General features: G+C 40.5%; 1 protein-coding gene across 2 annotated transcripts in view; it reads right to left on the minus strand.

Annotated features, from left to right (window-relative positions):
* Nucleotides 1–902: 902 nt before the first annotated feature.
* arhgef10 (Rho guanine nucleotide exchange factor (GEF) 10) overlaps nt 903–24,554 on the minus strand; it is a 55,217-nt gene continuing 31,565 nt past the window's right edge. For both annotated transcript variants that reach the window (XM_038729905.1, XM_038729903.1), the window contains 12 exons: nt 22,688–22,803; nt 21,225–21,352; nt 19,090–19,190; nt 18,573–18,694; nt 16,622–16,708; nt 15,483–15,709; nt 15,032–15,189; nt 11,718–11,860; nt 9,733–9,907; nt 2,915–3,037; nt 2,030–2,545; nt 903–1,945 (listed from right to left, as the gene is read on the minus strand). In XM_038729905.1, the coding sequence (XP_038585833.1) occupies nt 2,046–2,545; nt 2,915–3,037; nt 9,733–9,907; nt 11,718–11,860; nt 15,032–15,189; nt 15,483–15,709; nt 16,622–16,708; nt 18,573–18,694; nt 19,090–19,190; nt 21,225–21,352; nt 22,688–22,803 (1,880 nt within the window). In that variant the 3' untranslated portion in view covers nt 903–1,945; nt 2,030–2,045. The remainder of the gene's footprint in view (nt 1,946–2,029; nt 2,546–2,914; nt 3,038–9,732; nt 9,908–11,717; nt 11,861–15,031; nt 15,190–15,482; nt 15,710–16,621; nt 16,709–18,572; nt 18,695–19,089; nt 19,191–21,224; nt 21,353–22,687; nt 22,804–24,554) is intronic.

Genomic DNA, 24,554 nt, shown 5'->3' on the forward strand with positions numbered 1-24,554 from the left:
AGGGTCCATAACCTCTCCACCGTGGAGACAACGTTTCTGAACAACTGGCCCTTCAGATATAAAAATAGAAGGGAAGCCACCGCAAGGGCATCACACAACTATCAGCGCTGTGAGATTAGAGGGCATTTAGCTGGGAGGTTTTAATGCCAGATACTCTGAGAATAAAGACTCGCTGAAGACTGATACACAAAATGAGTGGTCTCCATACAAACCTCAGGGTCAGAGGGAAAACAAAAGACTTCCAATTGCAGAGCTGTCTTGATACGCGCCCTTTGGCAACACCCAGCCAGACAAACTGATAACTGGGTTACTTGGGTTGGTACAGTGAGACTGAGGCGTTGCCGCGTTCTACTTGTTAATAAATACAAGCCAGTATTCAGTTACAGAAGTTAAATATTATCTTAGAGCTGAGTCAGATTGTTGGAGACTACCAAAAAATATGATCAGATAATATTTGGGATCTGCCCAGGGTGCTGTGGATTGTAGCACGGGAACAGCTCCAACCTGAAATCATCTATTTTTGTTAGAACTGATAACATAGTGCAACTGTGTTGTGCAACAGTGGATGTGGGCGTTACAAGAGAGAAAATGTCTTGACCCCCTCTGTTCGGCAGTAGGAGAAATGGGCATTCAAATCCCGGAAGAGCTGTATCAGCCTCAGTTCCTGCGGCCCCTCAGGCGCATTGCTAGTCCCAGCATGTACTGATGGCTGCACACAAGCAGAGTGGAGCAGAAGTAGTTAGTCTGAGTCAAGAAAAACAGGCACAGTGACACTCTTACCTCCCTCATGTCTTGAATCTATTAGCTTTTGTCACTGGTGCTTCACCAAAATGTCAACCCCTTTGCATTTTTGGGGCGTTCAGCTGTAAAGTTGCCAAAACTGCAGAAAAGTTGCCACAAAGTTGATTTGCACTTCCCAGGAAGAGAATCAATTTAATCAAACTACTGATGGATAATAAAGTTACAATATGTGGATAATCCAATGAAAAATGCTCACTAAAACACAGAACTGCAAGCATGCTTTGAAAATGAAGCACATAGGGTTGCTCAATAATATGCTTTATGAATTTGTTAATACACAAAACAGAAGTACAGACAAATTGTGACAACATTATAAAGCTTTTTGTCTTCTTTTTTTTTTTAATCCTTATGTCAGACATAAAGATGCATTAGGGGAACAGACATCTCTCCTGGTTATAATAACTCTTTCATCCCTTTATGAATAGAAACCTGGCCAGCCAGAGATTCTCTTAAGCCTTCCCGAAATAATTCAGTCATCAGTATTTCACCTTTTTAATCCCTATTCTCTGTAGGAGCACCAGACAAGCTGGTTCAATAGTGAAATGATTTGACTCCATATAAACACAATCTGAACTCATACGCATGTAATCCTGAGTTGCCATACTTATTATTTACAACTCTGGCCTCTAACAGATGATCCGAGTCTTAATAAAACTTTATGTAACAGATTCAAAGCCCTATCGTTACCTTACGCGCCTTTAAGCAGGACAAAGTCATTTGTGAAGTCGCATTCCTTTCAACACTGATTTAAATACTGCAGTCCTAGACAGTCAACCGGTATGGTACAAACACTGGAGAGTAATGTATTAGCCATGTTACACAACAACAACCAGCTGTGTCAGAGGGTGAAATTAAAAAAAACTTTCAGTGATTCAGTGAAACATGTATATCCCTAACAAGTACAGTAAATCCTTTGACTGGTTGTAGGGTGCTGTTTGTGTCGTCAAGCGTCATGATTGAGTGGTTACATGGATCCTTTGTTTTTGTATGGTAGAAGACATCATTAGAAACATCACCCGAGTATTGTGGATGATACTTGACGTACATCTGGTTTCAATAAGGCATTTAGTGGTTTTGACTGATCCCAAATGTTGTGTGAAGCGTAACAACAGACCTCCTTGTGAGAGTAGAGTTCTGTTTTAACCTGAAAAGAGACGAGAACGTAGGTAAGATACTTTTAGTATACGTTTTCTACTGGTTATTGATAAAATTAAAAGTTCCAACCTACCAAGGGGCTTTTGCTGTCACATGCTGAGTAAGGGGATCTGCCAGATCATGATGGTAGAGGTGGTGTCCTCATGTCGAGACTGTTTGGTCTTCTTGTTGACCCTGCGGTGGCCCAAACCCCCAGACACCACCAGCAAAGAGCTGACATCCACCTTGCTGGGCCGGCGGCCCCTCTGGCGATGGGCCGGGTCATGGAGCACGTCGTAAAGGGCCCCGTCCTCGGGCCCGTGCTCCAAGGAGCCCTGGGATGGAGCTAGGGAGACGCTGGACGAGGACAGGGAGTCCTGGAGAGCCATGGTGGTACAGCCAGCCTCTCCCAGCCACACACCTCGTCCCTGAGGGGAAGTCATTGATTCTGCGGGGGGCTGGGTGTTCACGCCATCGTCTGTCTCTGTTGGCTGAACTGAGGAGGGAGGGGTGGAGGATGGCAAGCCAGAGGGCCGGTTACACACTGCAGCAGCCATGGTGAGGAACTTGACTGGTCCGTTGTGAGCATGTAAGGACACCATACCCCGACCTGAACAACAGGGACAGCAACTTTAATATTCATCCAGGACGTTTTACACACTTAATTTTTACCTCTTAGGAACGAGAAAAATATCAATACAATGATTAACCTTGCTTATGACAGTCCTGCAACAGCCACAGATAGTGGAATTTCTTCATGTTATATCAGAGAATTAATCAAAAATAAACCCTTAGTTGCAGCCAAAATAAAATGATAAATTGTTGGATTAAAATTAATATCTTTGGGCTGTTGGTTAGACAAAGCAAGCAGACATTTTCACCCTGGTCTCTAGGAGATTAGGAAGAGCTTTTTCATTGTCTAAATGATTTATCACTTAATCAAACAGATTAATTAATAGTGAAAATAATCCTTAGTTACCTATGACCTTGGGGATCCCTTGCAGTCTGGGAACAGAGAGGGCCACAGTCACCCCCTGGTTGGTCCCTACCAGCAGCAGACCATGACAGACCAGCAGACTGCTCACAGACACTCTCTGGTTCCCTTTGGGGAAAAAAATTGGTTTTATCTCGCATAAAAGTAATTTAGTTTAGTTAAAAATGTAATCTGAAATATTAAGACACAGCTAAAGAAGGTTTCTTGGCAAAAATATTCTATCCCTGAGGGATTTACAGTGACCTGTTAGACCTCACACAGATGCACCTACTCACGCACACTTGTGTATCCTGGAAAAGTGCATGGTAAACGGGCCACTTGAATGCAGTGTGGTGCGTAGGAGGGGGGGGGGTGTATCTTTTTAGTGAGCAGGGGCATTTCTGCAGCAACGACGTTCAACTGTTATTTGTCTCCAGGGCAACGTAGAGAGGAGCCTGGGTAAAAGCAGCTCTTTTCAAGTGTCTGAATACAGAAAATGGCCCATTATAGTCTGCTTTTAGTCAAACAAACAAACACAAAAGTGTTATATAACAGAAGGAGTGAAGCGTAATGCTGTAATTAAGCAAGGAGCTCTGCCTCTGAAGCAGCTACAACAGGACAAGCTGACCTTTTCCCTTCCCTCCTGGTCAGAAAAATCACTGATGACACTTTGGATTGTAAAAGCCGTGATTGTTAAGTTAACAGCACCTTTCAGCAAGGACAGCAATAAAGTCAGGCTTGTTGACAGCTTGCTGTGTTCGGTGACTTATTATGTGGAATCTGGCACTCATCTCAGACGTCCCCTCATGGGAGGTTTGTCAGGAATAAGCAGTGCAACAAATGGTATCTAGTCATTACAATCATAAAAAATAATGATAAAAATGTCTAAGAATCTGGGGTTTTGCAAAAACAGTCTTTTCAGTCCTGCTATGTGGGAGGCGAGACTGTCATGAGTCATTACTGCTGTAACAGCTTGACTTGAATTTTCTCCCTGAAAGTAATCCTCTTGGGCTTTAGGAAAAATTACTGCCAGTCTCTCTGCCTGACCCCCCTCACTAGAGCTGACCCCTTGCATGGGGCACACACAGCATACTGCCACACTTCCAGGAATCATGCCAGATAGGCAGTCAGGTACAGTTGAAGACTGGGCCCTGAGTCCTGCCCACATGTGCTTCTAATGAGGGACCAGAGCAAGCAGAAACACACAGACTGCTGGTCAGGGAACTTGCTCAACTTCCTCCTTTCATAATATTTGGAGTTCCCCACCCAGAGGGTGAACTAAAATAAACCTACAGTGAACGTCAACACAGCCCAGCTCTGGCCCTGATCCTACACCAGAGCACCACTTTGATCTGTACTTAGTCCTGACAACCAACAGAAGGAGGGAGGAGCAAATCCCAAACTTTACAATAATACACTATATCAGCCATTCAATCAGTCCAGAAATAACTCAGATCAGCACAATGTGAGTAGATTTTGTGCTTTTAGTCTTGAAGGAAGCTATACCATCTTTTTATATTAGACCTACTGTAATGATAATGGAAGTGCTCCTAAGCTCATGCACACATTTTCTCTTAGCAGATTTAACATTTGTTTACTCAGTGATATCAAAATTTGATCAATCATCATAGAGACAGCAAAGTTTAGAGTGCAGTATTTCTATGAACGTATGTGAGGATGCACTTAGGGCCCGCAGTGCTTTGAGCCAAATTCTAACACTAGCATGGCAACTTGTTTACAGTAGAAATGCTAAAATGCTGATGTTTTGCATCTTAAATGTTTAACATTTTCAATTTTGGTTTAGCATGTTAGCATTGGCTAATCAGAGGGGGGAAAGATAAATACGATTACCTTTCAGGAAGTGAGCCAGAAAGTTCTTTTCACACAATTAAAGTGTCACACATATGATAATATACAATGATCAGACACTGTATAGCTCGCTGATCATCAGGAATCATAACTCAATATCTATCAATCTACCACGTTTTCAAAGAGAAGAGCTACTTCACATTTAAGCTACAGGATGTTATCGAGTCCTATCCTGTCTGCTCGACTGTTGTATCTCTGATCTCTATGTGGATGTTCACTCAGAAATAAGTGTCCATGTTGCGATGTATGCAACAATGGTGGCGTACAACCAAAGAAGAGCTGGAGGTGTTATTTACTGCCCCCCCCCCATGTTTGTCTCTCATTAGGCCATGCGTGGCTGCCTATTTAGGTCACAGAGCAGCAGACAAAGGCGGCTAGCCACCATCCTCTGAGACACCAACACTGTACAGTCTGCTTTGATGGAAGACTACTGCTTTTTGAAGTGCTTATTAAGACTTTTTTTAAGATATTCTCTCATTTATTAAATTTTAACTTTATTTACACAATCATTTGCCTCACTTTTTCTGTCAGTATTTTATGACTATTTTACAGCTTTTATTCTTGTCCTGATGTGGACTCGCTTGTCCTTTCTACTTGGAGGAGATATTCAGTGGGACTCACCTGAGGTTCAATAAAATAAATTCACTGTCCAACAGGGATATAGACACACACACTGCACAATGGGCAAATTCTCACTAATCATCATCTGCTAATCCCGCTAAATGACTCACACAGGATTCTTTGATAAATACAAGTTATGCTATTAGACTGCTGTTACAGCTGTCTGTTTAGTACTTGGCTAAGGAGCTCCTGTCTGAAATTAAGGGAGTTAGCAGAATTGCTCCAACATGCATGAACACGAGAAGGATAACCCCACCTAGAGCACCTCCTGCATTTCAACACAGCACCATTTATAGAGGCTTTCACACTGAAGACAACGCCCCATGTCTCTGATTATAAGCCTGATAAAATTGCATTAGGATCTATAATGTAATGTAATATCCTTTTATAATAATGTGAACTTCCCGAAGAATAGGGTAATTCAGATTAAATATCAGAAAGTCACTTTGACAGATCTTATTTTTAGTTTGTTTCTCAGTAAATGTACATTAACGGAATGAAGAATTGCAGATGAAAGACCCATTACCCTTTGCCTCTTTAAACATCGATTGCCTGCAGTCCCTCCTGTCCAAACAGTTTGGCTGGCAGTTGCAATTACATTGGAGTTTGTGCAGAAACAGCACATTTTTTGGTCTCATTCTGCTCCACGGCAGCAGCCAGCAGTGTTCAACGCGCTGTGGTCTTGAAAAGCAGAGATCACATGAGACCACAGAAAGAGCGGCAGACAGGTGGACTTCATGCAACTGCAAATACAAAAAAAACGTTTGATTTCCATGCTGACTGACAGTCCAGGGACCCAATACTGTTATCAGAGGAAATAAGCTCTTAATGACAAGGCCCAGAGGATGAAAGCTTTCATGCGTGGTGGTCTGTCCCAGAACCAGCTTCCTCTGTGGTTGCATGGATCCTATTAGCTAATATGAACGGTGGGGTCCCAAAGTGGGCTGCTTTTATCATTCACATCTGTCTGACAAAGAGGCCTTCCACTTTTAACTCTAAACACTAGGTAGGAGATTCTCCCACAACATCAAGTGAGGGTGGATACTCCACTGGTGACCTCTTAACATTTTTACACGCAAAACTTGTGTTCGAGTGTTTCTACTGTTGCCAGTGCTGTCCATAAATCTGTTTTCTCTGCAGTCAGATGCACGAGGCTGCAGGAATACTGTTAATCACTGCGTCACACAGTAAATGTGTAGCCATGGATACGAAAAGCTGGATGGTTCTTTGTTTCTAACTCTTCACAGCACTGTATTCTGTCTTCAGAGCTGCTCCAACAGCTGCGACACTCAAGACCATCTCTCAAAAACTAAGTACATGAGGCTCGACAGTCTGCTGATTAATAAACGCTGCATGAAGTGTCTGATAAAAAGAGTTGCCAAGAAATGCCACACATTCTCTTTTGCCATTTCATAGCTAAAGCCATCTGATGCCTTTATGAATGTTAATGCTACCTTTAGCAATAGCTTTAATAGAGAAGTCCCTCTGAAGACTAAATGCGCACACAGTCTAGGTCGAGCTAGGCTAATGATGCTGAAGATGAGATAGCGCAGAACAACTGCAGGCTAGTCATTAACTGCAGACCACAGCACACATACAGATTAAACCACAGCTGCCAATCAAAAAAACAAAACTCAGATCAAAACCTCATGTAAGTATCAAACCATTGTACAACCCAGCATCAAGAGAAAGTCAAAGGGTCAACTAACATGAACTAACTAACTAACATTTATATAAAACAACATTACAAAGAATGCCTCAGGAAATGCATGCCAAACCACAGCTGTCTGCATTACTCGGCATGAAGTAAGAGGAGATTGAAAGCAGCAGCGATTGGACTGCACAAATCCAGACTTCATACCAACAGAAGCAATCTCCACTCACAAAGAAACAAACAAAATAAAAACAGCTGCAATCATCCTTTTAGGCAGTGTGTTTTGGGCTCAAGCTGATGTAATGCAGCAGATTACAAGCTCCAAAGCAGCAGGCTGCTCTGATGACTTCAGCCTGGGATAACTGTCAAACTGACAGTTATTTGATTTGACCTCACCATCCTTGGTGACAATGTTTAGCTTAAACACAGATGGCCGGAAGCTGTTTCACAACCAAGTAAGACTATATATAATATCATCTATTATGATGACAACAATTTCCATAGTAACAAAAACTAATGTCAAAACTAATCAAATGGTCTAATGTCAAAACTAATCAAATGGTCTGTGAGATATAGCTCATTTGTTTTGCCTCTGACACTGTTCTGCAGATATGACAAGCTATTAATGAGAGGTTTTACATCTGCAGTGCCTTACACAATCAGAGATCAAAGGTGAGTCATTACGGAGGAGTGACGGAGAGTGAATCAAAGCAGGGACAAACTACTGTTGTCATCAGAATCACTGCACTCACTCGTCACGCTATAATCAACCTTCAGATGCTCTTATGTTGTTGTTTATGTTTAATCTGTTTTGTTTTAAACGCATTTAATGTTCAGTTAACCGAAATTACAAATACATATTTTCTCACTTACTCTTTCTAGTATCTAGCAATGCAGACATCTTTGGTTTTATTAGCGCAGGTCTTTTGCGCAGGTCTCTAATTTTGTGACGGCATCACGTTCTGATCAATCAAGGTTATTTTTAGTGGAGAAAGTGTTATTTATTTCTAATTTCTAAGTGACAAATGCATTCATATAATTGCTAGTTCCAAAACGAGATCTTGATCTTTGGTACCCTTAATTAGTGTTGTAATCAAGACTGCTCAAACTGAGACCAAGTCAAGACCAAGATCAGAGTTTATCGAGACCGAGACAAGACCAAGACTTTTAGGGGCTGAGACCAAGTTGAGACCAAGACCAGTTCACCACATTACATGACACACAATAAAACGTGAAACAAGATCATAGGTACTTCTCAAATTGATCTGAAAGATCCACATTCCCATTAAAACACCCACATACAAACACTAGGAGCTGAAATCAACGTAAGCATCGCAGAGAGGGGTGACAGTCGTTAATAGTAACACATTTTAAGAAGGATTATTGGTTGCATTTGAAGCAATACGTTTCACATCCAACAAAGTTTGGATGTTAACAAATCAGACAATGCAAAAACATTATGGTACGTTATGGTCTTGACTTGTCTTGAAATACAATCCTGAGTCCTCTATGTCTTAGACTGAGACAAGACCAAAATCAAATGCGGTTAAGTCCGAGACGAGACCAAGACCATCAAAAAGTGGTCTTAAGACAGATCAAGACCAAGACCGGTTTCGAGTACTACAACACTACCCATAATCCCTTAATGCCGACTGTCGCAAATTTGCATCACACCTCTTCCTTTCAGACTGCGGCTGAGATAGCGTATGTATTCCCCCAATGCCTGTTTGCGCATATTCATTACGTACCAGGGAACCTTTTGCAAGCACTGGTTTCTCGTTAATGCCTGTTGTCGCTAATTTGCATCATACCTAATTTTTAAGTTTTTTTTTTTATTGTAAATAAATTCAGGCATCAAGAAAGCTGAGAAATGTTATTTCATGCTGAACTCCTCTAGCTCAGCTAGTGGCTCAGCTGCATATATGCACTATGTATTGTCACAATTCATGTTGTCAATGTTTGGTCAGTTATCAAAAGGGTGTCTCATTATTCGTTGTACAAGTGTACAAATCTGAGCACCTTCCACAAAATTCTTTATTCTTTATGCAACACTATGAACAGAGATAAAAATGAGAGGTTCTTCATTACCTGTTTAGACTTACAGACCCTTTGAAAGAGGATGAGCATGACAAACCTGCAAACAAAAGCTGTCTGGATGAGCACCTACAGTACACACTGATGTCAGCTAATTACATACAGGCACCAAATAAGACAGCACTTTGAAAACATGAAGTCATGGGACCTGCATCACAGTCCACAAATACAAGTATATATTGAATAGATTATGACAAGATAAGATATCAAAAGAAAGAACAAATATGCTTTGCTGTTCTTCATCAGACAGTTTGACGCGCTCTAAAAGGTTTCAGACTCCAGATCACATTACTGACACTCAAGGCCCAGGCAAAGAGAACTGAGAGAGGCGGTGGTTGTTGAAGTGGTGAAGGTGGCAAAACCACAGAATCACCATGAGTGAATCTTAAACCACAAGGATGTACACAGGCCAAGGACAAAAACCTCTGAAAACTACAGTCCAGTATATTTTCTTATTAGTTTCTGTGGACAAGTGACTTTTTCTCCAAATAATAAATCCCTAAACTTAAGGTTATTCACAGTTTTTGTGATATTTAGAAACAGAATAAATATCCAGAATATGTCTTCTTCTTTAACATTCACTTACCAGGTAGTGTATTGTAGACAGGTGTGGCAATGTTAATGTCCTGCAGGTGTTCCAGAGTCTCCGTGTGGAAAAGGCGCAGAGTGGAACCTGAGCTGAAGGCGATCCAGATGCCCACTCCAGCCACCACCATGTGGGACACCACCATCCCCTCTTCCTGGTGGGCCTCCAGCTGCCTCTGGACGGGGGAGACAGAAGAAGGTGACATGGTATGGCATTAGAGAGCAAATATGTACGCTGTAACACAAAGAACACGCAGTTTAATTTCAGTTGGACTGTAAGGTAAAACAAACCAGATTCATTTTAAGTTCATATACATATACATTTACTACATTTTACATAAGAAAACCTATGACCAATAGAAACTTTGCCATAAGCAGCTACATTAACATTTCAGTCAGGGTATCTATGAGTTTGGTATGCTGCATTAAAATGCAATATCTGAGCACTGACTCGCTTGCAACAGGCTTTTGCACAAACAGCACTCATCACTGTTGTTGGTGTCATTTTAAACCCAGGCTAAACATGACAGTGGCTACAGGATGAATTTTAAATTGTCTTGTGTTTGGCTGTGTGCGCCTGCAAACTAGAGAAAAACTATTTGAAAAGCTTATGAGACCAATCAACCCACAGAAAGTCTGTCTCATTCTGCTTAGACTACAGCAGCTCATGCATCACCGGTGGTTGTCGTGTCTGGGACCCTGTGATTATGCTATACCATCAAAATGGAATCACATTTCTACAATAGATGACATAGAATATGAGACAGTGTATTTCTTTTTGGCCAAATGCACCAAAGATGTTTATTCAGGGGTGATGTCAATTTTTCAGAATATAATGAGACTGTCAGGTGTAGTCAAAACAGGAAGCTCACACAAGGCAGTGTATATCAATATTTAAGACTTGTAAATAAATATTAAAATCAGTTAAACTTTATTAATTTTTTTCTTCAACTCCTGATTTTCCTTTCTTTCATTAGACACAAATAGTTTTAAATAGTAGTGTAATTCACTGGTTATATAATCTTACCACATTGCTTTACATGTAGGTGGATTTATATTTGGCTAAGGAGAGTCCCTTCACAAGTGTGTCAGTACAGGGTTCTATTAAAATGTGGTGTTGGAGGAGCATGAAATGTAAATGTAAAGTCCTGCAGTTTTGTTTTTTCACACATTATAACTATTGTAATTTTAATTTTATCTAGATTTGATTAAGTCTATTACACACTTATTTAAATATACAATTGCTTTGTATCCACCTCACTTACAGTAAACACTCTGGACTAACTGTAAGTCCTCAGTCAGGAAAAGAGAGCGAGACAGGCAGGTGGTCCGACATAATGAGCTTAATGAGGCTAAACAGATTATGAGTGAGTGCATGTCAGAGGAACGTTACTATTCTTGGACCCATGGCAGGTGCTTTCAGTCCCTAAACGAAGTCCAAACATGCATACCGGGAATACCATTCACATTCCCGGATATGGAAAGAAGAAACTTTCATCTACTCCGGGTTCTTTATACTTTTAGTGACCACAGTTTACACTAAGGGCTTCTTGGGAAATCTCCAACTATATCTGCACTCAAAATTCATCTCTGTTCATAACTTTCCTATACAGACTGGACTCTTTTCTCTCCTGGTTCCTTTGTGGTGTTTTCTCACTTCCCATTTTTTGTCATCACTTTAAAAAGTAATTAACTCACATCCCAGAACACAACTTGAAAGCAATTCTCCTTCAATTTACCCTTGAACTAAATAAAAAAAGCGCCTTTTCCTAGATTGACCCACTCTTTAGAGAAACACAGATTTCCCCACAGACTTGACAGACATATATATATACACATTGGAGGATGATTAACTTTGCCACAGATACGAAGAGATGTGCGAAGGGTTGTTTATGCCACACACACACAATGGTACACTGCTCTGTTTATGATGTAGACACATGGTATGCAATAATAGCCCAACAGTATCATAGAAAGGTTGCGTACCTCTACACAGTGTGTGTGGGAGCTGATGATGAAGACCTGTCCACCTGATGATGCCCAGAGGTGCTCCTCCACAGCCAGCATGGCCTTGACTGGCAGGACTCCCAGCTTCAGCACCTTGGGCTTTTCACAGCTCCAAGAACCATCTGTAATAACAAACACAATATTGGCTCCTCAGTACTCAAATCAATAAAAAATGTGCACTTCATAAAATACCCTATGAACAAAATGCAGTTAATATGCAAACACAGAATACAGGAAGGATCTGTAATCTAATACGGTTGCATTCTGATGAAACATACGCTACAGCAAACCAAATAGTAGTAGTAAATATATTCTATTGGTATTTTTCTCTTTTGTAAAGTAAACCTGTAGACATTTTTCATGTAATAGTGAAAGTTTATATAGAATACACGGTAACAGTCACTCATAACTGTTTCACTCATAACTGTTGTATATAAAAGGTCATCTGCATTTATAAGTCTGCTAATGCTGATGGAGTGGCCATTGATGGTTTTCACAGCCTTCACTATGAATATAGATGGGCTGCAAGGCATTAGTCAGAGCTGAGCTCTATCCCACACACACCTCCTACACACTCTGTTCTACATGTGCCTGGGCACCTACAGTGCCAGCTCTACTGCAATGAAACACCCCATGCAGTGTGTTTAGAAATATCAACACATTACATTTCTGCAACAATTATGTTCACTGGTTTAGGCTTCAGTCAATGTCGTCATAAACTGTAGGTTTCTAAGTCCTATATTTGATACATTTTACACACAAAAAATGTAAATGTGCATGTGAGAAAAAACAGCCTTCTCTACTAATAGAACGGCCCTGTGTTCAATGCAAACTTAATTTCCTCCAGATACCACATTCCTTGAGTTAATCTAGGAAAGGAAGTGAATGTTAGGAGAAGGCACAAAGGCGGCTATTGAAGGCAGAGGTGCCATGCAGGGAGATATGTTCTTTCAGGTGTACAGTAATGACTGAGGAAGTGAGGGTAATCTCCCACTAAAGGGGCTAGGTGGGATTAGCATTCCAGCAATGCCCTGTGTATATTATTGTAATAACCGTACTGTGTAGGTGAATGCACATGAGGGAAAAAAGGAAAAAACTAAAAAGGTAAGGAGCAGTGGAGAAAAAGAAAAAAAAGCACAGGAGTGCCAACTTGCTGTCTTATGTAACTCTGCCCACATCTCCCACTTCTTAAACTGTAGCATTCCTCAATGTCAGTGTTAGCTGCTACAAACTTCTCATCACAATGTATGTGCACAAACAGTAGCACACAAAGCAGTAAACAACAGTAAACAAGCCAAGCAGTTTTCTTATTTTGACAAAGCTGCAACAAACAGTCTACTCTGTATAGGAAAAGTAGATGATGCAGGATGGCAGTACAGAGGAGAATGGAGTTTATGTTCCTAACTGTCTGGCTATGACGTGTGACCTTTGCCGAATCACTGCCTCCCTCTTTCTCCATCTCTCACGCAGTCAGTCACAAAGGAAATAGCAAGCATGGCAGAATGAGGCTGACTGTTAAGCTTCAGACACGCTGCATCTACAGCAGGATAGCGTTTCCATGCAGAGCAACTGAGCTCTGATGGTTTTACAGACAAAGTTATTTTCGATATCTTGTCACCATTAACTGTGAAGGTTCCCTTTGATCAGCTGAGTTTAACATCAAAGAATTTAAGATGATCATTTCTCCTAGTCTCTGCTTTCTTCTCCTCTGCAATGTAAACTGTGTTTCTACTTTAAATGCTAATGGAGTTCAGGCAGAGCCTTTCACTGTAACAAAGTACTTGAGCAGCATTTCAACAGGGATACAGGGATCACCTTCCCAACCAAACTATGCAGGATGAGTCATCATTTTAGCATTAGGTGTCATGTTCCAGTGACAGTGACAGAGCTGTTGATGAGAAGAAATCATACAGGTCGGAAAGGATCTAGGACGAGGGCTTCCTTCCGGGAATTCATTTGACACACAGTTCAGTTGTTATGAACGATGAAAAGAAGCTACTGAAACAGTTAGAACATTCAGTTATATGTGCCAGTGTCTGATAATTGGTGTGTAGAAAATGAAGGGGGGAAAGAAGAGGTGACATGTGCATCAAAACAAGGAGTAATGAGCAGCCCATTCCTGAATGGTTACATACATACAGCATGTTTCTTCCAGGCAAACTGCAGCTTAACTGTGGAACAAGTGACAACAGTTTTCCTCCTGTGTTTCTGTCTACACCAAGACCAACTTAACAGAACAACAAAAACGGAGCAGGGACACTTAAAAGTTTTCCATGGACATGTTGGAAATCTAATTTGACGCATATGAGGGCATGGGGAGGAATGAATATGTGTGACTGAGGTTACTAAAATATGCCTGTAGCAATAGTGGCTTCACAGGATAGTGATACTAATGCTTAAATTTGACAGCCAAGAATTACAAGAATTCTGTTTTTTCATGTTCTGATTATGTACTTATCTTTACCCACATTATGTGACACAGAGAAAAAGCAGATAAAGACAGAGAAAAATACAGAGTGAGGAGAAAGCTCGGAGACCCTCTATTTGCACCGCTATGAAATCCAAAAAGAGATGGAACACAACACCGAATGTGAAAGACTGTGAGAAGAGTGTAGCCCAGATCCTTCCCTCTGTGTCTGTGCTCGTCTGGGAGGGAAGACATGAAATAGGTCACCGCTAACAGATTGGCTTCTCCCAGACAACCGAGCAAACGGAAACAGAACCTCAACACGGAGGGAGACCCCTGACCCCGAGCTACACAGTCAGCTTTACACACTAACACTGACTCAAGAGGGAGAAAATAGTAGTTGAAGCGATGGACCACATAACAACTCTGTGTGTTCTACCCAGAATAACCCCTTTCATTCAGTGTTGCCAAATGTTCAGCTGTGTCAATTTAGCACCAAACATTTTCTGACTATAATAAGAAAAAATCATCAGATATGATGCAAGTTGCTTTTGGTGTTAAAAGTTGGTAAATCTAACAGCAAAGTCCAACAAAGAGTCAGAAACAGTGCTCTTATTTATAAACATGGCCAATTGTGGTTGAGGTTACAAAATTCAGGGCGAGTGCAGACTAAAGTAAACACTGTCAGCCTACACAACTTTAAAAACCAAATCTAATTAACTCAATGAATGCATTTCTGTTTCACACAATAAGATGATTTACCCTCATAATTGCCCTAATTATAGCTATTTAAGAGTATCAACAAACATTACAAAAGCAGAATTCTGAGAATATAACAGTAGAGATACACAAATTCACAAGACCCTCCCCTCCCTGAAACACGCACCTTGTGATCTGGAGTAGACAGCCACTGAGCCGCTGACCAGGCCGGCGTACAGACAGTGTTTCTTATAGACCAGGCTGGTGACGGTCGACTTGTCTGGGGTGAAGAAATGCTGCAGACGTACTTTCTTGGACCGCTGGCTGCTCTTATACACAATGATGCTAAACAGGACAAGAGATAAAATTAGAACATATTGGCCAATATGTTGGATCTCTCTTTGTTGCTTTACTGATGCTCCTATGTTGTTCCTAAAATGTAAGTCACTTTGGATAAAAAGCGTCTGCCAAATGAGTAAATGTAAATGTAAATATATAATTAAAAGACTGTCTCCCATTAAAAAACATTTGCATGCAGCTGCCTTTAAATGTTTAATGTTAAAGAACATTTATTGTAACTTGTAGACATTTTAAGATATTAAAGACCTGCAGACCCCTGAGTACACTGTGTGCTTTACCTGCCCTCCTCCATGCCCAGACAGACACTGGGGGTATCACTGGCCTTCGCTGTGGGGACGTGGTTGTCTTCGGGGACCTTCTCGGCATTCTCCTGAGGCTGCTCTGTGGGGACGTAGGCCATGCAGAGGATCCGAGACTCTACATTGAAACACTCAGTCACCTTAGGGCTGGAGTTCTGCATGGCCACTATCGATATCTGGCCCATCTGGTTGGTGCAACTTGCAACCTGAAGAAAGATGAAGATACTTTAATTATATATATCTTATGTAGATGTATTATTATCAAAAAATATAAATGATTTAGTCAGGTTTAGACTGTACATCTCTCTAAGATACCCAGCCAAGAAAACAACAAACAACAAACAATAAGAAAAAGAAACAGCAAAACAACAAAGTCCCTTAACAGTGAGAAGTTTAATTATATATGTACACATCAAATTCATTCTATATAGGCCAATAGAGGCAAAATCTTGTGAGACCAACGCCTCTCTCCTAAAACATTAAATTATGTTCAAAACAACGAACACCGAACAACTTAAACGTTTTCATATTAAAGTGTATATATTACCTCTCCATGAAAATAACCAGCTAGAGTGATGTTTATATCTTTAACAGACCCGAGGTTTTCCCTGATGGTCAAAAACACTGCATTAGCAGTGATTGCTATGGTTATGACAGTCATTGTTTGTTTTGAGAAAAAACCTATGTACTGAAGTGATAATTTTCAAACCCTCAAGGAGACATTTTAATAAATAAACAGCAAAATCTGCTCCTCTAACACATTAGTGTGAAAATCAGCTCTGTGCCAAAACTAAGAGTCAGTCTCACAGACAGAAAAGTGGTTAAGCTTAAATAGTTTTAGCTGCTGAAAATAAGAGGACTGCAAGACCACTTGCCAATAAACACTTACTAAAGCCACTCCACTCACTTAACTGAATCCTCTAGCCAAAGACTCAAATATCAGAGTTGAGGCCCATTAACGTGTTCCTACAGAATTACAATATAGTTGTCGCTCCTGGTGGACGAGGCCCACGTTATTGTGGGTATAAATCTCGGAATAAACTCATATTTTGTGCTAATGTTGAAATGTAAGCTACCACACTGGTTCTTTTCTGTACGATGTGATTAAGGAGTCTCACCCAGACACAGCCATGGCCCACAACGGGAGTGTCTGCTGTGCTCTCTGTGTTGATGTGGGGCTCTGGATTATGAACAGCACATTCCACCTGCCACAGAACAAGAAAAAAATAGAAGGCAAAGAAAGATAAAGTACTTGCATCACCAATCACTATGCAGGAATTCACAGAGTACATACAAGGGTGTTTTTAGTGTCCACTTAGTGTTAATAAGTGGCTGCGAGGGGCTGGAACTACTGATTCTTTTTCATTCTTGATTGATCAATTAGTAGTTGGGCAGATAGAATGTCAGAAAACGGTGAAAAATGTTGATCAGTGTTTCCCAAAGTCCAAGATGACGTCCTCAAATGTCTTGTTTCATCTATCACTCAAAGATATTCAGTTTACTGTAAATATTTACATTTCAGAAGTTGGAATCAGAGAATTTGTCTTAAGAAATGACTTAAACGGATTAATCAATTATAAAATAGTTGGCAATTAATTTAATAGTTAAATCTCATAGAGTCAGATTAAAACAGCGAACATCACAATCACATTTCCAGCTAGAATACAACAACATGCCTCAAAACAACTACAAATTTACTCTGAACAGCTTAATACTACTATTAGTGGGATCTACGATAAATGTAATAATAATAATAATAATACCATATATCATCTCTTATGTCATTGCTATCATAATAATGATAAACAGGGTTCTCCTACATACGCAAATAAGTCCTCTCTGATTTAATCATTTCTGACACACTGACTGTAACTACAGATATATTGGCTGTTATAAATGCAGATGCAGATACATCTTCGAGTAGCTTATATCGGCCAATAATATCTGCAAAATGATAAAGCGTTGGGGCTCTAATTATTTCTGCTTATTAGAAGCTAAAATACCTATATTTAAATTTATTTATTGGAATTATTTTGTTTTCCTAAGCTTCTGTTTGCATTCACTCACTGATTGGAGCACATTATTTGTACTGAAAGTCATACTGCCTGTTGTTGAGGTTCAAACGCACGGACTAGGTTATCCTTATTTCTCTGCTAATAGTTGCTAAAATTGTTACCTTTAATAACAATTTCAGTTTATTTGCAGAAGTACTATGATCTGCAGATTTACTTCCTTCCTGTTAACAAATTATGTTAATGGTTGTGGTCTGGAGGCTCTGCATGGCTGCAGCGGGATATACTTTGGTTTGTCAGTAGAGTAAGGAAGTTCAATAACCGTTCCATTTCACATTAGCAGTAAATCATTTAATATCATTTCACACATTAAATGCCATTTTTACACTATGCGGCCCGTACGGGGATCAAACCCACGTCGGCGTTATTAGCGCAACACTCCAAACAACTGAGCTAACCGGCCACACATGCTAATGTGTGAGCGATTGTAATGACATAGAGGCAAGAGTGTGACACTTAGGACAGCGTTACACACCCCCACCAATGCACACACACACACATACACACACACACACACACAATAACTGACACAGAGACTCTCAGACAGTTGATTTAAGATAACATTTATACTGATAACCTTTTCCCTACAGTGAAGACTGTATATGGCTCCTGAAAAATTAGATTGTTAGATTGTGACATTTTTCTGCTCTTGCTGCTACACCCTGACTTGCAGTCTGATGCTCACATAAACAAATATGAATAAACATGCCATGTCACATGTTGAATTCCGTTTTACACTGTGGGAGTTAATACAACCACCTGACTTAAACTGTCATGCCAGAGTACTCGTTAAAAGTGTGGCCCATACGGGGATCAAACCCACAACCTCGGCGTTATTAGCACCACGCTCTAACCAACTGAGCTAACCGGCCACATTTGGTAAACTACAGTAAGTGTTGTAATGACATACAGGGATGCAGGGACTCTCAGACAGTTGATTTAAGATAATTGATCAAATAAACAAGCCACGTCACATGTTGGAAAAGGAAATTTTCACCTTGAACTCCTGTAGTTTTGACATGACCACTGGCATCTGTCGAAGCAGGAGAGGATGTTTCTGCTTTTTGATCTGATTCCCATCATCCTCTGCAAAGAACCAGCCCTGCAAGTTGTCTTCCTCTGATGTAAAATACAAACACACACAGACAAACAGCACTTGATTCAGTAATGTATGCAGTAAGTGTAAACCACAAGTTATCGGTCTTGAGAATGAAAGACTCCAGAAATCATAATCTAAAACTGAAATAATCATATTACTTATAATTAACATTAAACAGCATCAATATTTCTCATTAGATTTGGTCATAATATGTAGTTAACCTAGTACTGTACTAGCCAATAATGTTTTAAAGTAGTATTTTGAAAATTCACACAATGGATAGAAGAGATAGATAAATCAATAAGTCAATAAAGTAAACCATCTTACTGTATAAATGCATGCATACACAGTTAAAATGGAAAAACAACTGTGCAGCTGCGACAGTGGAGATGTACAGCCAGGCAGTGTACCGTACCTAGAGCCAGCTTAGCCATCTGCAAGTTACTGATCCATGACTGTTTGATGGCCGGGCTGAGAGTATTGAACACTGCACTGAAGTAAGAGGTTTTACCCGACCTGCAATACAGAGGACAAGAAACAATACTGATGAGAAAGTTGAACCTTTATCACAAACATGTAATCAATGCATTTTAGGAGATAACGTTTCTTAATGATCTCTGTTTTTTGTCAGTCCTCTTAAATTTACTTTACATATCTGTGTTTTTATTTCATTTTAAAAGCTTAATGTGATACCTCAGCATAACAGCAACACACTGGACAGTGGGTCAGAATTCACAAATGCAGGCTGCTGCACTTACGACAACGCTGTTTTATAATTTCTGTTCATTACAAACAAAACAATTCTGTACTATCAACACTATTTGTATGGGGATACAATATCACACCAGGGTACTATAGATTAAAATAGGCATTTTGAAGTTAATAAATGTTGAAGGTTAATATTTTCTTCTATATAAAAGTCATCACATTGAGATTTAAAAAAGTACTCTGATATTGCAGAACCAGTTAATGAACTTAGTATCGTTGGAAGTGTTTGTGAACCCATTCGTTAGTGTTCCTTGTTGCTGTGGCGCTGCTGTGACACAGAAGGGCCAATTCCTCAGGTCAAGACTCTGCAGTCTACTTACATCTGAAGGACAGAGGACACTCGTTTGAGGACCACCAGGTGCACATTTTAGACAGAGAAGATGGATGGTTTGAAAGAGGTGTCAAGGAAGCCATCTACACCAGGGTTGAGAAGCCGTCATTGAACAGGGGAGGGGGTCTACGCCACCACTTATCCCCCACTTACAATGCTGTCCTTTCATCACTTCCCAGGAAACTCAACAAACCTATTGACCTCAGGTGAAGATACCAACGATGGTCGTTCAGTCTTGGCCACAGGTAGTCTTAACGACTGTAACGACTGTCGTCACAGCAACAAGGAACACTAACGAACCAGCGGTATCGATGACCCGGGATAACGACCCCACTGAGGTTAAATAGCTGAGTTTCCCTGCCAGTCAGTCAGAACTGAAGAAGTCCTTTGGATGAGGGACGAAACGTCTTCCAGTATCTTCAACCAAGTCCAGTTGCCCTTGATTTTAACCTTCGTTGGATAACTATGACCTGGATGACTGAGAATCTTCATAGACTTACTGCAAGATGTGTCAACCATAGGGCCTGAATTTGCTTTTTCATTTCTGTAAGAAGTCGTTTTAATGTTATGTTTAAATACTCTTGCATTTACACCAGTCCACTGCTTAGCATCTTTTACAGTAAAATACCCTATCAGGATGTCTGGATTCAATCCCAGCCGAGGGGGTATATCCGTTTGCCTATTTAATTATTTGCCTATTGCTGACTGACTAGACAAACAGTGACAGAAAAGCAATAGAAGTCAATGTCAATTATCGGGTCTACCAGCAACTCATAGTCATTGTGTGTGTGTGTGTGTGTGTGTGTGTCCTGTCAGAAATGTATCACCCCTGTCAGTGGCTGGCAGAAGTGTTGGTTTGTGTGTTTTGCGTTTGAGGGATCAGGGGGGGAATGAGAGAGGCACAGCTGTGTTTCCAAACATACCAGTGGATAATCTCACCAGCTAAGTGCAGCAGGGATGAGGGATAGAGTGAGGAAATGAAAGAGAGAGAGAGAGAGAGAAGCAAAAGACAGCTATAGTCCCAGAGAAAAATGGGAAAAAGCCTAAACAAGGTGCACCCTTGGGGGACCACGTGCGGACTATAATAGTGTGTGTAAATGTGTGACATGAGCATTTGTGCTCGGCAGCAGCTGCAGCACTGGGTAGCCTTTGGTTGCAAACATTGATGCACATTTCCTCCCCTGAGATTCATGCCTCAAATTAGAGCTGGTGGAGAAACTTGTTTATCCAAATATGCTCTAATACTCCCTCCTAAAGCTGCAGGCATACAGAGTGGCTGAGAGGACAGACGGAGAAAGCAGGGTAAAAAGGGATAAAGACAAACCCAGGATAAACAAGACATGGGTGGGGGGCAAGGTCTGACACTGGAGATTATTAAAATGTTGTATGTGTCTGTATGAAGGACCAATTTAAGCACAAGAGATGTGTATATGTGTGTGTAAAACACAAACTTGTCTTGTTTGCCAGGCAACTGGAGTTGGATCCTGCACCGGTCAGCTGCCCTGATTTCCTCCTCCTTCTTCAGTATCAGCCTCTGGAGACCTGATACCCAATCATGGGCCACTGTGGGGTTTACATTCTATACACAGAGATATTGGAAGAACAGAAAGAGGAAGAGCAAATGTTTCTTTAAATGAAGAGAAGAAATATTTGAGAGGGTGAGAAAGAGGTTAAGGGATGGGCACAACAATGGTAAAAGGAAGGAAATCAATGCACTTCAGAGCATTTAAACATCAATTCATCATTTATTTAGAGATATTCATATAATTTAAGTTAAAAAAAATGAAGACCTAAAGAATGAAGAAGAGGATTGGCTGCTTATACTGTCATTTACAGTGAGTGACACAAACATTATAAAAACCTCTGTAATGTCACTGCAATGCAACCTAGTACAACAGTCCTGCAACATATGCGACCTTTGAGAAATGAATAATTTGTCATTATTGTTGACACAGTGTGAGCTTTCGATTTCGGAGGCTGTAGTCTGTGGTGTTTTTGTATTATACTGCCTCATATTGGACTGTAAGTGGATTCTCTTTGCAATGCGCAGCAATCAGAAATTTGGCCTTAAAGTGTTGACTAGACTTTTCAATTCATGTTTGTATGTATGAAGTATGTATGAAATGTATGAAGAACCTTTCAGTTGCATCTATTATTAGAATATTGCCAGTATAATTTAGGTTATGAAATTAAGTGTGGGGGGAAATGCTTGGCAGTGTACAGCTCACACATCCCAGCCCTGCTTCTTACTTTCCCTTCCCATCAATCTCTGCGTCCCTCCCTCCATCTCTGGGACACATGTCTCTCTGAAAGCTTCTCTGTTAGTCTGCCTCCCACTCTGCTTCTGACAGACCTACCAGCACAGCACAAACACAGCCTCACACACACACGCTGTGGCCTGCAAACTAAACCTCTATCCCAATAGCACAGGCAGGCTTGTGTGCGTGTGTGGCCACATGATATGACAGGCTTGAATGGTGCAAATCAAGACTTAAGAGACTCCAAGTCTCCAAGAGACGAATTGCCCACCCTGGCACATTCCACAGCCTAAACATTATATGCATACATAACAGCCCAGCCCTTATGGACTATTAAGTCCCGAGGTACATTGAAGAAACATTTGTCTATGTCAACTTTTGTCAAACTTCCAAGAATATTAACAGACACCATAACTATTCTAAGATCTCGTATTTACCACCATCGTATTTTTCACCATCAAAAAGCAAGTTAGATTCATGACTTGTATTTATTCTTTGTCTTTGTGATTTTTTTAATATTGTACACACAATTAACTGATGCCTATCTGGATTTTATTTTATTTTATTTTTTTAAATCAAACCTAACCCGAGGGACACTGAAGTTCAACTGATGGGACTTCTACTCAGAGCTTGTGTTTAGTACAGTCATACAGTACCTGGTAGTTTCCTTTGAGGCTGCTGATCATACTGGAGATCTGGTTCACCAGGCTCAGGTCATGGATTAGGTTCTGCAGGTCTTGGTACAGCTGACCAGGACCCATATACAGCTTGTCTACACAGAAAAACACAGAGGAAAACTATTTTAATTGTACCAACTTTTACAGCCCAAATAACTTGGAATGGATGTGAAGCTATTATAAAAAGCCTATATAAAAATTGGTGTCCTTATGTGAGGCTATTGGAGTATAATAAAGGCATACAAAACTGACCGGTAGCAAGGAAATTGAACTGCAAACTTAAAACCTGAGGTCTCCAACAGTTCCCAAATACAAAGCTGGACACACACGCAGCAATGAGTGGGGTCAGTCTGATGAGAGAAGCAGTTACAAACAGACTAACAAAGAGAAAGATCAATAAAGGCCAATCAGTTTCCCACAGGGGAGCGGCGACAGCTCTGTAAACTTGGCAGTGATTCTCACCAGTGAGCTTGCTTGTTCACAAGAACACTGTGATCTAATGTTAGCTTTCAAAGGCCACACAGATACTGTGTTTTTGCATGTCAGCATATATCATCTTTTTTGTTCTTTAGTTGTGTACCTACTTTATGTGTGCTGCGCTAGGTATGCTGTTGGGTATTTTTCTCTCATCATTTTTGCACTTGTGCTCAAAATGTCAAACCTAATGATCCTATATGATCAGATCAGAGTGGTTACTGTGATGGCGGTCTGTATGAAAAGGAAATAACGGCTTGCTTTGTGTGCACACAATGCACTGCTGCACAGAACACAACCACATAACTTTTCAAAGGACTGGCAGGCCTTTCTCTATTTTTCTCCCTCTCCCTCACACACACAAAAAATCATAAAGATAATTATGAAGAATAGCTTGTAAAGAGCACAAGCAATCTTGTCAGTTGGCGTAAATTGTCAACAGAAAGGTTATCAAGGTCATTTAATCAAACGGCTCAATAAACAAGTAGAGGACTCTTTAAATTAAATCCTAACTGCAAATGTTTTTGTGCACACTAAATTACCAGTTGAGAGCGTAAAACAAAACTGCATCAGAGTTTTTTGGCTGCCATTCTACTTTGTCTTCTCCCTTTTCCCCCCTCCTCATCTTGTCTGGTGCTCTAACTCCATAGCAACCCACTCCAGTCCTCTCCTGTAGGTTTTGCTTGCGCTGACTGGGCATTCGGGGGAAATTCTACCCCGTTTGTGCATCGCCATAGTTCGCATTTGTAGGTGGTTTCTGGGTGAATTGTCTCCCCTGAGTTTGTACACAAGAGGCTGCTCACAGGCTGAGAAATTCTTTGTCGTCCTCACACATGCACAGGCACCCCTACACACACAGAACACAGCAGGCCCACAATCATGTATTTGGCTTTTGGATTTCATTGATGTTTTCATGTTCAGTGACCTACTATTGTATTTTATTCATCACCGGATCAACTCATAGTCACCCTACAATAGATCTATAGGTTATGTTTATTTACTTAAGCAAGATGAAATGAGAAATTAATTTTTGGAATGTGTTGTGCACTTTTGCTATCATGTTCGTTTCATGTCAACTTTCTGCCTTCTCTAGCTGTGTGCAATTTTCATGGCTCATCTGTCTCAGCAAAGGCTGAGACACAGGGGGTTGGATTCAGGTTAGCAGAAATGTTGTGTCATACTAGGAGCAAGTGCAAATACAACAGTTCATTTATAGCCAGTATCATATGATGTAGTGCTTTGTTAAGACTCATCTTACTATTACTTAACATTAGCATTGTTTAATAGCTGAACAGTAATTGAACTACATGTTTTGCATCATTCCTGTACATGATTTGAGTTTGAATTAAACAGGCATGTAGTTTGAATCTAA

The sequence above is a fragment of the Micropterus salmoides genome, unplaced genomic scaffold (genome assembly GCF_014851395.1).
Source record: "Micropterus salmoides isolate LMB-PRFRI ecotype aquatic unplaced genomic scaffold, ASM1485139v1 Ms_hic_scaffold_19, whole genome shotgun sequence".
NCBI lineage: Eukaryota > Metazoa > Chordata > Actinopteri > Centrarchiformes > Centrarchidae > Micropterus > Micropterus salmoides.